The sequence below is a fragment of the Bidens hawaiensis genome, unplaced genomic scaffold (genome assembly GCF_021521415.1).
Source record: "Bidens hawaiensis isolate Kalapana, Puna unplaced genomic scaffold, B.hawaiensis_p1.1 tig00012229_1, whole genome shotgun sequence".
In the NCBI taxonomy this organism is placed as follows: domain Eukaryota; kingdom Viridiplantae; phylum Streptophyta; class Magnoliopsida; order Asterales; family Asteraceae; genus Bidens; species Bidens hawaiensis.
This window is the reverse complement of record NW_027491988.1, coordinates 283,573-300,109: the sequence shown is the minus strand read 5'-3', so window position 1 is coordinate 300,109 and position 16,537 is coordinate 283,573. Positions and strand designations below refer to the sequence as shown.

Sequence of the window (16,537 nt, the reverse complement as noted above, 5' to 3'; positions counted from 1 at the left end):
CCTTCCCTGATGGCTTGTATCCGCAGCTGCGGGAACAGGCGGAGTACTTCACCATTGGGAGGCATTTCCTGCGGGAACAGCTTGCGTACTGCGCGTAAGGACGTCACGTCTCTGAGCATGGTGGGTCCTGCGGATCCAGTTGGTTTCCGCGCAGACGTCTCTTCAAGGTGAGTCCTGCGGGTCCAACTGGGCTCTGCTGGGACCTACCTCTTCAAGTCCCCCGAGTCCAATGTTCTTCTCATGAATGTTTAATAAGTGAGGTGAACTTTTGGACTTAAGCAAAGGGTTTTGAAAAGGGTTTAGTTTTAAGGTTTTCCATGGGGATTCTTCCCGCGGAAATCCTAATGTCACTTGCAGAAATTCCCGACTTTCCTGCTTGATCTTTGGGTATGATGCGGGTAGGTCTGTAACCTCCTCGCAAGTCAGGAGCGTTGAGTCCCACTTGTGTAGATTCTCCGTGAGGTTTTGGTAGTTTTGAACATAGTGATCAATTATGTTAAAACCACCAATTCCATCTTGGAGCTTCAAACAATGTAATTCTCGACGTTCCCGCTATGCGGGGATGTTATTCCCGTTTCCGCAAGCATTGCCCAGAAGATCCTTCTTGGTTTCAATTCCCTGCGGAGCGCTAGGTATGTGAAGGGTTTTGCCTTGACACTGTACCCGCACTCGTCTTACGGTTACTTTACTTCCAAGGTATTCCTGGCGTCAATTCCCTGCGGGTGCTCAGTATGTGAAGGGTTTTGCCTTGACACTGTATCCGCACCCGTCTTATGGTTACTTGGTTGCCGAGGTATTATTGGCTTTAATTCCCTGCAAGTGCTAAGTATGTGAAGGGTTTTGCCTTAACACTGTACTCGCACCTGTCTTATAGTTACTTGGTTGCCAAGGTAAGGGGTATATTCCCGCTTACTTTTGAATCTTTTTGAAATTTTGAAATTCGAAGAGTTGGTGAAAGAATAAGAACAGTCCAAACTGTTGAAACGTCGTCCGACGGTTTCTTCTGACTGTGTCAGGACGTGCAGGAAGTTATGGTGACGTGACAGTACATGGTCATTCCAGACGCTTTTTCAGGCGCGTGGGCGCGATTTTTCGGGCGCGTGGCCGCGAAATTAATGGCACGCGTCCTTTCAACAGCTGTTGCCAGCTTGCACTTTGACACGTGTCATAGTTTCATTGCACCTGCGATTTCTCTCTCTTCCGCATTAAATTCATCGCATTAATTGCGATGAGTATATAAAGGGGGAGAGGGTCCTTTGCAATCCATACTTTCACTTTTCTCTTCATCTTCTAAACGATTTCCGGCGAATACTCACTATTCCGTCGAGCATTCTTCTGAAATCGTTTCTGTTCATCCAAACATGTCTTCTTTTGCCGAGGAGTCTGACGTGTTCGTCGAGAATCCGTCGTCCACTTCTGATAAGGACGACAAGAGCACTGCTGGCGAGTGCCAGTGCGCTCTTCCTGCCGAGCTTTTTCAGTACATCGTCCGGAAGTTCATGCTCGAGCCGTTCGAGCCTGAGTTTCCGGAACCACACCAGACGGTGTACGATGCCCCGAAGGGCAAGATAGGGGTGTACGCTGCATTCTTCGTTTATGGGAATCTCAGGTTCCCATTGACGAAGTTTGTATACCTTGTCTTGGAGAGGCACGGGGTGCATCTGACGGAGGTACACCCGATGGCGATCGCCAAGATCCGCCACTTTGAGTGGGTGTGCCTCGTTCTGGGCGTGGAGCCCCATGTTGACCGGTTGATGACCTTCTATTCTTGGAGGTGCATCCAGGGGTGGTACACCTTGGTCAACCGGATCAAGGGGCTGAAGATCTGCGCAACCGAGCGCAGTCTTCGGTCGTGGAAGAGGGAGTTTTTTTATATCTCCGCTCGCGTCGTCCCGATAGCGATGACGTTTAAGAATGGGATAGCACTCCCCACCCTTCACGCCCCAAACTACCAGGAGGCGGAATGGTTCGCCAAGATCTCCCGGATCCAGACTCCGGTGTACCGCTTTGCGGAGTCTGGGATGGTGATGCTTGGGATGAGCCGGGTGTGGAAGGAGGCGTCACAGGTTCCCATCGTCCTCGAATACGGTTTGAACTCTGTCCCTTACGGTATTCTCTGTCTTCTTTGTTTATATAGGTTTGTCTTCTAACTGTTTGTTTCTTTTATTTCAGAGGGGAACGACTTGCAGTCTCTCCTGCAGCCGCGGGAGAGTGATGGTCCCGCTCGGATGGGTACTCGTGCTCTCGATGAGAACGAGTTGCCCATCTTGGAGCAAACGAGGGATCGGTTTGTGGAGGTCTACCCGCCAGGCCACCCTATTCTGAGCGCCACGCGGCAAGGTAAGGCGTTATTCAACCCTCGACCTCTCAATGCTGAAACCTCTGCTGGAATTCCTCTAATTTTGTCATCTTCTGATGAGGAATCCGCAGATGGTCCTCCGTTGGTGCGGAAGAAGAAGGCTGCCGGCGGGAAGGGGAAGGCGAAGGTTGCCTCCACTGCCGATCCGGTGCATCGGTCTGATTCAGAGACCGAAAGCGAGGAGGTGGCGGGGAACCCTGGTGGTGCTAAGACCACTGCTCCGGAGGCTGAGACGACCGTCACCTCCGAGCAGCCCAGGACAACGACGGTAAGCGGCGTGAAGAGGCCGGCTCCATCGGGTTCGTCCCCGCCTGTTCGCACTTTTAGGCTCAAGAAAACCCTTAAGTACAAACTTTACTTTTTAACTTCATATCTTTCCGCCATTATACTTATATCTTCTTTGTGCAGGCGTGGATGCTACTGCATTCCAGGGTGGAGCGGGGAGGAGCACCTCCGGACCCATGACGGTAGGCTTGGTCAACCTACCTGAGGCGATGACCCAGGCGGCTGCGCCTGTTTCAGTTGGTTCAGTTGCTCACCCAGTTGAGCCAACTGTTCCAACTGTGATGACATCTCCGCCGGCTGTAGTGCCATATTTACTGAATCTTTCACTGAGCCGGCGGTGACTATTTCTGCGGGTACTTCCGCAGCGGCGACCACGGTTGTGAGTTCACCTCCGGTGAGTTCACCTCCGTTGGTTTCTACCGCGGCGGCCTCTATGCCTCCTCCGACGTCGGCAGCTACGGCCGATCCTTCAGGTATGCTTGGGGCTTCTCGCCAACCTCTGCCTCCTTCCCATCTGCCTGACCTCTTGGATGGATTTCCCTTGGGTTCAGGTGATGGGTTTGGCGGCTATCGGCTTGTTGTCGACCCTACAGGTGCGTTGGGTTCTTTTGGCCTTTTTATATATATCATCTTTTCCTAACTGCTTTTTGTTTTTTGCAGTGTCGGATTCCAATGAAGTGTATGTTCCATGATGGAATATCCGCCGAGGAACAACCCTTCGCACGCCTGTGGAGTGCGTGGAGTGGGCTCGTCACGCAGCTCCCAGTGGTGCATTGGGGAAAGCAATGGCTAGCTACCAGGAGGGTAGGCTAACCAACGAGCTTCGGATTCTCCTGGCCCGGATGAAGCCGCGCGTCAAGCTGCTCTGTCGTGAAAACGACAAGTTAAAAGCAGCTCGTATTCAAGAAGTAGCTCAGGCGCGGGCTGTCCGGGAGGAGAACAAGAGGCTTACCGCAGTGGCTGCGGAAAAGGAGAAGGCATTCAAGGCCCTCGAGGTTGAAGTTCAGGCCCGGCTCGAGGCCCGTTCCAAGGCTGCCCAAGCTGTTAACGAACAGCTTCGGTTGGCTAAGGAAACTGCACGGAACGCAACTGAGAGGGCCACCAAGGCTGAAGCTGTTGCTGAGCCTCTACGCCTCGAGAATGAGGAACTTAAAGCCAAACTAGAGGCGCTCCAACAGGCTCATGATGCCTTGGCGATGGAAGACGCCAAGAAGCTCCAAGAGATCTTGGACCAGAGGGGGGTGCTTGACCACACCGAGCGGAAGCTAAAGGGCGTTGAAGAGGCTGCGGCTAAAGAAGTGTTGCTTGCCAACCTCAACAAAAGTGAAGCCGAACGCGCCCGTAACCAAGCTCAAGCTGCCCTCCAGGAGGCTCTGGTTGCCAAGGAATGGCTTCTTCGAGAAGCGTTGTCTCAGGTATGTTTAATTTCATTATATCTTTACGCTTTTCTTTGTAAATAGAAAAGGTTTTGATACTTGTATTTTTTCTTTTTGTAGGTTGTGCATCGAGTCTTCACGGACACATCATACGACGATGCCATGAGCGCAGCCCTCAACGCTTCTCACGAGGATGGGGAAAGGCCTGCTTCCTGCTTGGTCTAGGGTTCGTTGAGAAAGGCATCCCGCCTTCCAACTTCCCTTTATATGACGTTGATACTGAAGCTGTATATGACCAAGCAGTGAATCAGTATGCCGCCTTCCCGCATCTGGTGGTGGAGAAGGTGAACGAAGTTGCTGCTGCTGATGATGGGCTAGCCATTCTAAAGACCTTCCTTGAACCGCCACAGCCAACTGATGGTGCGGGTACAAGTGGGTTTGGAGGGAGTAGTCCTGAAGCTTGAACCTTAAGATCCCTTCCCACTGTTAGGATAGGTTTAGCTTGTATAGATTTATATTCTTGTAGGCGGGTAGTTACCCGGCCATTCTTGTAATGAATTATTATGAAATATAAATCTTTGTGCGGGTAAGACCGCTACTTTCACTGGATGACTTGCTTTATAAACGTTATATGCCTTGCTCATGCATACTTTAGTTTAAATTAGCAATTTTTCAAGTGTTTAGAATAAGTTAACCTTTGAACGTGGTAGATAATAGGTTGAAGTTTTGCTTCCTCCTTCGTGATTGTGCGGTTAGGACCGTCACTTGCACTTAGTAGGATGGCTAAACTTTACCTATATCTGACCTGCGTGGAGTCCTTCCTCATCTTTTTGTTAGAAATTTTCTAAGTGTTTAGAATAAGTTAACCTTTGAACGTGGTAGATAATAGGTTGAAGTTTTGCTTCCCCCTTCGTGATTGTGCGGGTGAAACCGTCACTTGCACTTGGTAGGATGGCTAAACTTCACCTATATCTGACCTGCGTGGAGGTTTTCTTCATCCTTCTGTAAGAAATTTTCTAAGTATTTTGAATAAGTTAACCGTTCGACGCGCGGTTGTCAATAGGTTAGTTCGGTTTCCTCTATCGTGATTTGTGCGGTTAGGACCGGCACTTTTATTTAGTGGGATGACCAACGTTTACCTATGACTGACCTGCGTTAAGGTTTGCCGTTTTTTGGGTTTATGCGGGTTTTGCCACCTTCCCCACGCAACGACTTTCCACGTAATTATGCGGTGAATACCGGCATATCAGTGTTGAATAAATTAACCGTTCGACGCGCGGTTGTTAATAGGTTAGTGTTCAATGTCCTCTATCATGATTCGTGCGGATAGACCGGCACTTTCATTTAGTGGGATGACTGAACTTTACCTTTAACTGACCTGCGTGAAGGTTTGCCGTTTTTTGGGTTTATGCGGGTTTTGCCGCCTTCCCCACGCAACGACTCACACTTATGTATGCGGTGAAGACCGGCATATCCGTGTGGAAAGTTCATAAGTATAAATGTAAAATCATCAGCGTCAATGTGATAAGGAGAATCATTTCCATTAGAAGTGGCTCTGGGCCTTTTCTTTACAAGTTTCGAATTGATCTACATGCACTGTGTAATTGAGCTCCCTTCCATGTTGTTGTGTTGGGAGTGCCATCGAGCCGATATGCACCTGGTTCGGGATCTCGTTGTTTACGCAGTATGTAGTCTCCAACATTGAAGCTGCAGTTTTATTCGTGTTTTCCCAAACTGGGGTTCTACACGCATCAGCCTGCTCAGCGCTCGTTACGCCACGAGGTGCGCGAGCGTCCAATCTCTGACAAATGCTTCGACGATGTCCTTTACGTCTGTGCATTCTTCAGTGTTGTGGCCTTTTGTCCTGTGAAAGTCACCGTATTTGCTCCGATCAGCATTGTGACGATGTCGGATTATTGGAGCCTTTGGCCATGGGAGCTCCTCAGTGGCGAATATCTCGGTGACGCTTTTGGTGAGTGGCGTCCATCTGGAGTTCTGGTTCGACTGTACGTTATCCCTTCCGCCTAACCGATGTTGCAAGCCGGATGAGGTGTCAAAGTTTACCCTTGACTGCCAAATGCCTAGCTTCCGCTTTTTGTTTAGTCGGGCGGTAAGGACATTGCCTTCTCTTGTTTTCTGGGTGTAGAGGTTTGTGCTCTGGGGGAGATCTCTACCCAGTTGCTTCTCCGTTTCCGCAAAGCGTTTAGCTGCTGTCATGATGGCATCCCATGTGGATGGCATGCCATCTTTACCCGTTAAGGTGCGGATGAGCTCTGGGTCGTTCGCGCCCTGGATAAAAGCAGCGCGAACAAGATCTTCGCTAATATTACCCAGACTTAGCTTCTTTGAGTTGAAGCGAGTGATGAAGTCTGGCAAAGATTCATCTTTTTCTCGAATGCAATTGAGGATTGTCCATTGCTCCTCGGTATACTTTCTTTGTTGGCTGAAGTGTTGGCTAAACTTCTGCTGGAAGTCTTCCCAATCGTAGATGTGGTGGACCGGTAGACGATCGAACCACGCTCTAGCTGCCCCAACAAGCGTCATTTGGAACATGTTACACCACGTAGGTTCCGTCCAACTACTGACGGTTGCCCCCGCTATGAACCTGTTCAAATGATCGTCTGGATCAGATATACCATCGTAAGTGCCGATGTTGGACATCTGTTTGGCACTTTTCGGGACGATTGCTTCCGCAATGTCCCTTGCAAATTTGGACGTTCCCGCCTTTGCAGCAGTTGGTGTAAATGTTTTGGAGAAGTCACGTGGGTTTCCACCTGCGTTTTTTGGTTTGAAGGTTTCTCCAAAACGCCTTCTCGGTTGGGAGTCCGTTTCCTTACGCTTCCCTTTCGCCCTATGACGTGGGTTTGCGTCACTATCGGATTCCTCCGAATCATCGTCCAAGTATTCTTCGAATTCCTCAGGCTGTTGGAGTGAACATAGGCGTTCATCCAACTCAGCTTGGAATTCTTTTTGACGTGCTTCCGCCCACGCTTTAACTTCATCGAGTGTTTGGCGGGGGAGCCTCGTTCGTTGTCTCTCTAACCGGGTATCGGTGAATCCCAGTGAGCGATTATTTACTGCACTTGCCCCAGCTTGGGTAACTGGGGTAGTGTTCGTAAAATTTACTGCACTTGCCCCGGCTTGGGCAACCGGAGTAGTGTTCGTAAAAACTGTGTAGTCGCCGGTATTCCCCCCAGTAGCTGGGGTTGTGGTTACCGGCGTTTCTTTAACCATCTTTCCAGAAGTTTTGAGAAAACTGAAAAAGATTTAAGTTCTAGCTTTTATGCACGGATGGCGCCAATGAAGAAACACTAATCGACCCCGGGCAGATTACGGATAATCTGGGGGTTAAATAGATGTTTCCCACGAGGGGTTAGACCCGGCAAAGATGGTTCTTCTGATAACCTGCAAAACAGACACCGTGAGCTCGTCACTGAGAAGGGGGGGGGGGGTACCTCCTTGTGACCACCCTCCGGCGTGAGAATCAGACTAGATTGCTCTTGAATATAAGTGTATATTAAGAGATTGCTAGAGCAGATATCAGGTATAAGATATGAGATACAAGATAAGATGAGATGATCATACCATTTGGGGTATTTATAGCCGAAGGTAGGTTTCCAAGAAGGTATAGCCGGCTGAATAGTATTCCTGTTCTACCAACTGTGGCCTACGCACGTGCCATGCTGGTAGTTGGTGGGTAGGCAGCGGCTGACAGTGACCAGGCCTGCTGTGTACTATTCCTTTTCCACCAACTGCAGGCTATGCACGTGGTATGACAGGAGTTGGTGAGTAGGCAGCGGCTAATAGTGACATACAGTACAAGAGCATGCTGCTCGCCATACTGTTGTCAATAAGCTGTCGTATCTTTAGTCAGATCTTTTGCCCATACCTCGTCAGGTACAGTACAGAAGATCTTCCCGTATCGTACGGACTGGCTCATTTGGGCGGGAGTATTCCCCCTCCCGCCTTTGTGCGGGATTGTTCCCGGCTTTGCTCATTCCTTCTTCAGGTGACTACTGAATTATTTGAGAGCTAAGTGCCTTGTGCGTGTAGCCTTGCTGCGCGGGTGGCCTTCCCTGATGGCTTGTATCCGCAGCTGCGGGAACAGGCGGAGTACTTCACCATTGGGAGGCATTTCCTGCGGGAACAGCTTGCGTACTGCGCGTAAGGACGTCACGTCTCTGAGCATGGTGGGTCCTGCGGATCCAGTTGGTTTCCGCGCAGACGTCTCTTCAAGGTGAGTCCTGCGGGTCCAACTGGGCTCTGCTGGGACCTACCTATTCAGTTTGCTTTGCTTTAGTTGATTAGTGTTTGTTTGAATTTTTGAGGGTTAATATATGTGACACGAAGAAAAAAGTTTTTATCCACTTGACGGGATAGGAGCATATACATTGTGGCTTGTATTCACATAACAAAAGCTTTTACCATATGATATTGGGGTTCAAATGGACCTTCCATAGGCATCCAAAAAGTCTTTTTTTTTTGTTTTTTTTGTTTTCTTGTCATGCGTTTCCACTGATTTCCTAGTGATACTAACGAATATCACAAGTTTACCAACAAGCTTTCTATAGACTTTGAAAACAAAGATTGGTGGTGAGAGGCGATACTCAAAAATAGGGGATTGATTACAATGAAACATTTTCTCCTGTTATCAAGATGACGACCATTTGAAGCCTTGTAGTTGTTGCTACGAAACGAAGTTGGCCTCTTTTCCAGCTTGTTGTTAATAATAATTTTCTTCATGGGGATTTAGATGAGGATATCTATATGCTACCCCCACCTAGTATGCAACTTCCAGATAATCGAGTGCTTAAACTTCAGAAATCCTTATATGGTTTAAAGCAGGCGTCTCGACAATGGTATGAGAAATTGTCTTCCGCATTAAAATCAAGAGGGTATGTGGGTTCTCAGAATAATCATTCTTTGGTTTAAAGTCTATGGGATCATCAGTGGTTTATGTTGATGACATTTTTAATTACTAGGAACAACTTAGAAGAGATTAATAATCTCAAGACTTTTCTAGATTTATCTTTCAAAATCAAAGATCTGGGAAGTCACAATTATTTTTTAGCTCTCCGAATTTGATACTCCCAATCTTTCTATCACCAACTCTTCATTGCCTCATCATTTACAACTAACGGCTCATGAGGGACTTGGCCTTTACGATACAGGAGGCTTGTTGGTAACTTAATTACCTTACTCACATAAGACCTGATATTGCTTTTGTTGTTCAATTTTTGAGTCAATTCATGCAAGATCTAAGGATTTCTCATTGGAATGCAGCGCTTCACATTCTCTCATATGTCAAAGGAACTTTATCTCAAGTATTATTCTTCAACAACAATGCTTCCTTTGCTTTATAGGCATTCTATGATTCAGATTGGGCAGCTTGTCCTAATACTCGTCGATCGGTTAATGGTTTTTATGTTTCACTTGGGGGCTCTCCGATTTCTTGGAAATCTAAGAAGCAACCTACTGTTTCGTTGAGCTCCGCTGAAGCCAAGTTACGATCTCTTCGACATGTGATCGCCGAACTTGCATGGTTGACAAGACTTCTCTCGGAGTTCAATGTTCCAAATATTACCCCTATCACACTCAAATGTGATAGTCATGCTGTAATTTATATTGCAAAGAATCATATTTTTCATGAGCAGACTAAGAACATTGAAATAGATTGTCATTTTGTTCGTGAGAAATTACAGGAGGGCTTAGTAACTTTGGTGCATATAAACACACAAGATCAGCTTGCTGATATTTTTACTAAATGCTTACCGGGGCCTCATTTTCACTCGCTTTTATGCAAGTTAAGGGTTTCTCAACCTCCAACTTGAGGGGGGTGTCGGCGTATAAGTACATATACGCCCACATAAGTACATATTCTCCGTATATGTTGTGCTTATATATATTGTTCTTTGTTTCTTGTTTTGATGTAATTATTCATTATAAGATAATAAAGTTTTCTTCCTTGCTTCATTTCTTCTTTTCTTTCATGTAATCATTCTTTAATGATTATAAAGTCAGAGGGAGTCCTCGCTTGGTTTCGGTGCTTCCTTTTATAGAAGTTATTGGTGTGAGTTGTATGTATATAAGTTGTATACTTGGCTATAGTATTTGTATATTTACTCGGGTGCCAAACTGTACCTTTCGTTTCGGTGGTGTAGAAGTTTCTAATGTTGTGGGGATGAGGCTGCTATGTTTGTAGGAAACCTAAAGTAAACAAAAAGATAATATTAATGTCACTTTAGATAATAATATCAATCACCTCGATCTGACATCCTACTCTTCTCTAGTCTCTAAGATTGTATGCAGTTGGAGGTAAACAAATCTATGTGGTAATCATGAACATGGGGATGAGGACCACCTATTATGGCATGTGTTCTTGGTTGGGTTTTGGGGAAGGCTTTTCACAAGCCTAAAAGGATCGATGATGATGAACTAGAACCTAAGTATTATTGTTTGTAGTGCCAGAAGTTCCTCATTCATATTTAACAACCATTGTGATTTTTTGTTGACAAATTAAATGCCATTGGGATCCTTATGTGCAAATAAAGAAAAATGAAGAGCATGTGTACCAAGTTAAGCAAAATCAGCTATGTAACGAGGCTTAAAAATACCACCACGTTCCCTAGTAAACGTGTGATGTATTGAAGATGTAGGCAGTGAAAGGGATGTTGCGTGTGAAGACTTTGTTGTGTAGGATCAAATGGTATATTATCACACCCCAAACTAGGGCCTAGGCGTGTGACCACAAGTAGGTACCTGTTTTGTAAATATATCAGAGTTTAAGGTGGTAAAGCGGAAAACTTGATTAAAATATTATTATATTCAAAAGAAAGGAGTTAAACACCCGTTTGTCGGTAAAAAAGTGTTTGAAGTTAAGAAACCATAATTTACATGATTTTAATAATAAAACATCAACTGAGCCATCAGATCGACTAACGGCTATCCATCTTCTCCAAACACCTATTCTTCATTATCTGTAAAACAGTTTATAAAATACGTCAGCAACACATGTTGGTGAACACGTTGACACAAAACATTTTGATACTTAGTTATATCATCTGGTATCTTATGACCCGACCCATTGTGGCTTAGGAAATAACGAAGTTCTGAAAGTCTGAATCACTATTATAAACATCCAGCTCTAGTTGAAACCACTCAGCGATACCGCGGCATCAAGGACTTAGCAACTACCAATATACACAAGATAATCCCCTCTTGGACACTACTTAGGTCCTGCCCAACATGGCGGAGGCATTAGCAAGTGTGATGCGGTGTGCCCACCGTCTACCCACATATGTAAGGATCCAAACAAACGTATACGATAGCCTGAGGGCCAGCGATTACCTTTGTTTATAAAGTTTTAGGGATACATAATCCTATGCAAACAATTTATATGACACATAAAAGGGTTAAGCATATTCACTTTTGTTCTCGATCAGTGTCTTTCACTTATTTGTACTTTCTTGTAACCACAGAACTATAGGAACGTTTTATAAATACTAGATCAACGATCTAGCTTCAGACCTTTAGTCTGTTTGCATAACCTTTACCTTGATATTCATTTCTTTATAAAACAGAAGGATCTCTAGTCCTTCCTTTATTCATCATTTATACACTACGTTTCTTCTTTATGAAGAAACGTATATATTGAGTTTTTTCTTTTATAAGAAACATTTTATAAAATCTTTATATAAAATAAAGAAATAATATTTCATCTATAACCTCATCTTATGAAATATATATTTTTCACTTATTATATAATCAAGGTATGAGCTATACCCCTGACTAGGGTCTGAGCTATTTATAATATGATAATCGGGCAGAACCCCAACCTTGTATGGCTTGCTTATAGGAAATGCCTAGGCTTCACTTGGGCAGCACTTCTACTTATTGGTGGAAAATCGAGAGAATAACTTGGTAGGGTTCTAGCACATATTTCGAGACAACAATCATTTGAATGTCGGTACGTCGGGTTTATGGCACGAATATTGAGAAAATATGTGTGTATAGGATGTGATGTGTGATTGGACTTCCCATGGCTGCCTGTTTATAGGCAGAAAAGTTGCTTCTTCGCGTCGCGCGAAGTTGATCTTTGTGTCTCTTGAACGGCTAGTAAATCGTCTTTGGTATTTCTTGTCCTTCGCGTCGCACGAAGTAGACCTATAGCTCTGGTGATTTGATAACTAGGCTTGCCACGTGTCGTTCAACGGCACGATTACTTCATCGCTACTTCGCGTAGCGCGAAGTTCCACATCCAATTCCTTCGCGTCGCGCGAAGGAACCGAAATTCAAATCTTTTTTCATTTTTAGTCCCTAATCTTTTGGTAACTCGCCATGTCTTGATCTAACTTCCACCATTCGAAAATACTAACACGGCTCGCGGTGATGCGAAGTGCAAAGTGCGCCATCAAAGCGCCCATCGCCCTTCACCCGAGCCCATGCGCATGCGCGTCGGGTGTTTCGCACCCTCTGCTAGGACCACTGAAAGTGGTTAGCCACATAAGAACATAACTATGGATGTTACATATATGATCGAGCATGCTTCAGTGGAAAATCTGCAGACGAGATAGTTTACACAAGTATTAATAAGTGTGGCTCGTAGAGGAAGAACAAGGCATGGGTAAGCCCATAGAGCCAATTATGGATGCTAGTATTGCGGGTTTGGGAGCTTCATCGATAATGGATATAAACAAGGATGCAAGGTCTACTAGATGAAGTGCCTAAAAACTATAATGAAAATTCATCTAATTATGCATGCCTTGCAAAATATATATATATATATATATATATATATATATGTGTGTGTGTGTGATTTTAAGGATCCAATCAGTGATTGCCTTTTATATTGAGTGTTATAGATGAAAAATAAGCAAAATGAGATCAAATTGAGATCAAATATGAAAAGTTAGAAACAATGACATATAACAAAATACAAGAAAAATTTGTGACACTTTCTATTGAAATGTTAGGTCAAGTTGTAAGATTAGTATAGTAAACTACCAACCATTGTTTGTTCCCATTAGTGATACATTAAATGTTTTGTATTATAAAAACCTAAGTGTGTTTCCTTGATGAATGAGCCGTCAGAGATATTCCATTTCGCCGGCACGCCGTCGTTTTCCGGCAGAACAACCTCACCATAAAAAGCCATTTACTCCGGTAACCAGACAAATCCCCTTACTAGCCCCCACTGACGTGTCCATACCCTGGTCCCCACTTTGCCACCCTTGTTCCCGACACCGTGACGTGTCCGGTCCCACCTGTCCCCCGGATAAAACTATTTATTCCCGTTGCACTCTGACATGGCGTCTGACGTGGCATATCAAACAAAACAACCACCCTTATATATACCACCACATCTCATGTCCACCAACACACACCAAAAACACACACACACACACACACTCTTTAAACAACAAAACAATGGCCGTTGATTCAGTGACGTCATCGCCGCTAGGGCCTCCAGCGACGGAGAAAGACGCTAAGGCTCTTCAGTTTATTGAAGAGATGACTAAAAACTGTGATTCCGTACAAGAGAATGTTTTGTGTGAAATTTTGACACAAAATGCTGAAGCTGAGTACCTTAAAAAATGCAACCTCGACGGCGCCACCGACCGGAAAACCTTCAAGTCAAAGGTTCCGGTCGTATCGTACGAGGATCTCCAGCCGTACATCCAACGTATCGCTAATGGAGATCGATCTCCCATCCTGTCATCTCATCCCATTTCTGAATTCCTTACAAGGCAATTAGCCCATGCACTTTTTTATAAAAATAGTTTCTGAATTTTTATTATTAATATATATATATAAATAATAATAGTATTAGTATATTTGTATTGTAGTTCTGGGACATCTGCTGGGGAAAGAAAGCTGATGCCAACAATTGCTGCCGAAATGGACCGCAGGCAAAAACTGTATAGTCTGCTCATGCCTGTCATGAACCTGTACGTTATTTTACTCTTTCTGCTTATTTTTTTATAATGTCGTCTACGGTTGGTTTAGGGACTTAATAAATTAATTATTAGCAGAATAATGTGTAATATTTATATGTTGTATGCGTAACTAACTGTTATGGTTGACTAGACTAGTTCTCATAAACTTTTAAAAAGATGTTATTGTGTTTGATTTTTTTATTATGGTTGAATAGTATTTAAGTCATGTATTCGTTGGTCAATGCCTTTTTGTCACATATAAGACGCAAGAGTTTGTAAGAGTAGATAAAATGCTTGAAACCTTCAAGTATTTGCTACTGGAAATGATATAAAGTAATTAGTTGAAAAATAAGTGAGTGCCAAAAATTGTCATACTTTTTAATAGCCAGAATATGAATATTTATTGTAGTAGTATATTAATTTCTGTAACGAATTGTAACTAAGAGATAAAAAAGAGAACGTCACATGTAATCATTCTTCAGAGTAGCTTACACACATCTATGCAATAAGATAAATATTTGTTCACATGTCTTCTTTAGTTTGATACTTTGGATATTTAAAGTTTTACTATTCTAAGCTCTAAGTATTTTACGAATAATAATAATAAACATCATACATGTGAATCCAAGCGTGATATGATATTTTGTATCGTATTAGTTGTAAGTCCTTATTATGCATCAAAAGTCTGATACGTGATTAAAAGTAGATGTGTGACTCTTATTATTTGTTGGTGTAGGTATGTGCCCGGTCTGGACAAAGGAAAGGGGCTTTACTTCCTTTTCATCAAAGCCGAAACCAAAACCCCAAGCGGGTTAGTAGCCCGACCCGTTTTGACCAGCTACTACAAAAGCCAACAATTCAAAACCCGACCCTACGACCCATACAACGTCTACACGAGCCCTAACGAAACCATCCTATGTGTCGACTCCTTCCAAAGCATGTATTCCCAAATGCTCTGTGGCCTGATTTACCACAACCAAGTCCTCCGTTGCGGGGCAGTTTTCGCTTCGGGCCTAGTTCGGGCCATCAAATTCCTCACATTAAACTGGAAACAACTAGCCCAGGATATCGAAACCGGTATCTTGAACCCTAAAATTACCGACTCGGATATCAAAGCCGTCATGGCGAAGATTCTGAAGCCCGACCCGGACCTGGCCGGGTTCATTAGGGCCCAGTGTTGTAAAGAGAAATGGGAAGGAATTATAGGCCGAATTTGGCCCAATACCAAATACCTCGATGTCATCGTGACAGGAGCAATGGCTCAATACATTCCAATCCTAGATTTTTACAGCGGTAATTTGCCTCAAACGTGTACAATGTATGCTTCCTCAGAGTGTTACTTTGGGTTAAACTTAACCCCTATGGTTAAACCATGTGAGGTTTCATATACCATTATGCCGAACATGGGTTACTTTGAGTTTATCCCACATGACTCAATCAACTCGGGGTCTAAGTCAGATGACTCACTCCCTCAACTCGTTGACCTTGTTGGCCTTGAGCTCGGTAAGGAGTATGAACTCGTGATTTCGACCTACTCCGGCCTCTGCCGTTACCGGGTTGGGGACATTCTCCGGGTCACGGGCTTCCACAACTCCGCCCCGCAGTTTAAGTTCATTAGAAGAAAGAATGTTTTACTAAGTATTGATTCGGATAAAACCGATGAAACCGAGCTGCAAAACGCCATTGAAAAGGCTTCTGAGCTTTTGAAAGAATTCAACACTGCGGTTGTGGAGTATACGAGCTACGGGGACACGAAAACCATCCCGGGCCACTATATTATTTACTGGGAGTTGTTGGTGAAAGACCCGGGTCATGGGCCGGGCCCGGAGGTTTTGGATCAGTGTTGTTTGGCTATGGAGGAGGCCTTGAATTCGGTCTATAGACAGAGTCGGGTTGCGGATAATTCTATTGGGCCTTTGGAGATTCGGGTTGTGAAGAATGGGACGTTTGAGGAGTTAATGGATTATGCAATATCACGAGGGGCGTCTATTAACCAGTACAAGGTCCCGAGGTGTGTTAGTTTCACGCCTATAATGGAACTTTTGGACTCTAGGGTTGTATCGACCCAGTTTAGCCCAAAAGCGCCACATTGGATCCCGGAGCGGCGCTTCTGAAGGCATTAAGGTTGGTAGCAACAAAAACAAAATGGAGATGGAAAAGAAAGTAATGTTGGTTTGAAAGTGACGGGTGTAATAAGTAGGTTTAGGAAGTAAAGGGTGTAATGTGTTGGCTAAGAAAGTGATGGGTGTGATGTGTAGGTTAGGAAAGTGAAGGGTGTGCTTTGTAGGTTTAGAAAGTACTGTAAGAATTTGTGATTGTCGAAATGCTGATTTTTTTGTATGATTTTCTTAGTGGGCTTTTATTTTATACCACTTAATTGTCAAGGGAGTCTTGGTTTCTTTTGATGCTTTAAATTATTTTTCTCAAAAATAATAACAAATACTACATTAAAAGATTATAAAAGTCTAAAATTAGATAGTATAAGTAGTTTTATACTAATAAATACTAAGACTAAAGTAACATAAACATAAAAGCAAAAAAGCTTTTTGTAAAGGAATAATGCAATTAAAGAAACAAGGGCT

General features: G+C 44.2%; 1 protein-coding gene across 1 annotated transcript; it reads left to right on the top strand.

The window, feature by feature from the left end:
- Nucleotides 1-13,426: 13,426 nt before the first annotated feature.
- LOC143540373 (putative indole-3-acetic acid-amido synthetase GH3.1) lies at nt 13,427-16,227 on the top strand. Its single transcript, XM_077033456.1, has 3 exons — nt 13,427-13,766; nt 13,866-13,967; nt 14,692-16,227. Exons 1-3 carry the CDS (start codon nt 13,447-13,449, stop codon nt 16,067-16,069), a joined length of 1,800 nt encoding a protein of 599 aa, XP_076889571.1. The 5' UTR covers nt 13,427-13,446; the 3' UTR covers nt 16,070-16,227.
- Nucleotides 16,228-16,537: the final 310 nt, after the last annotated feature.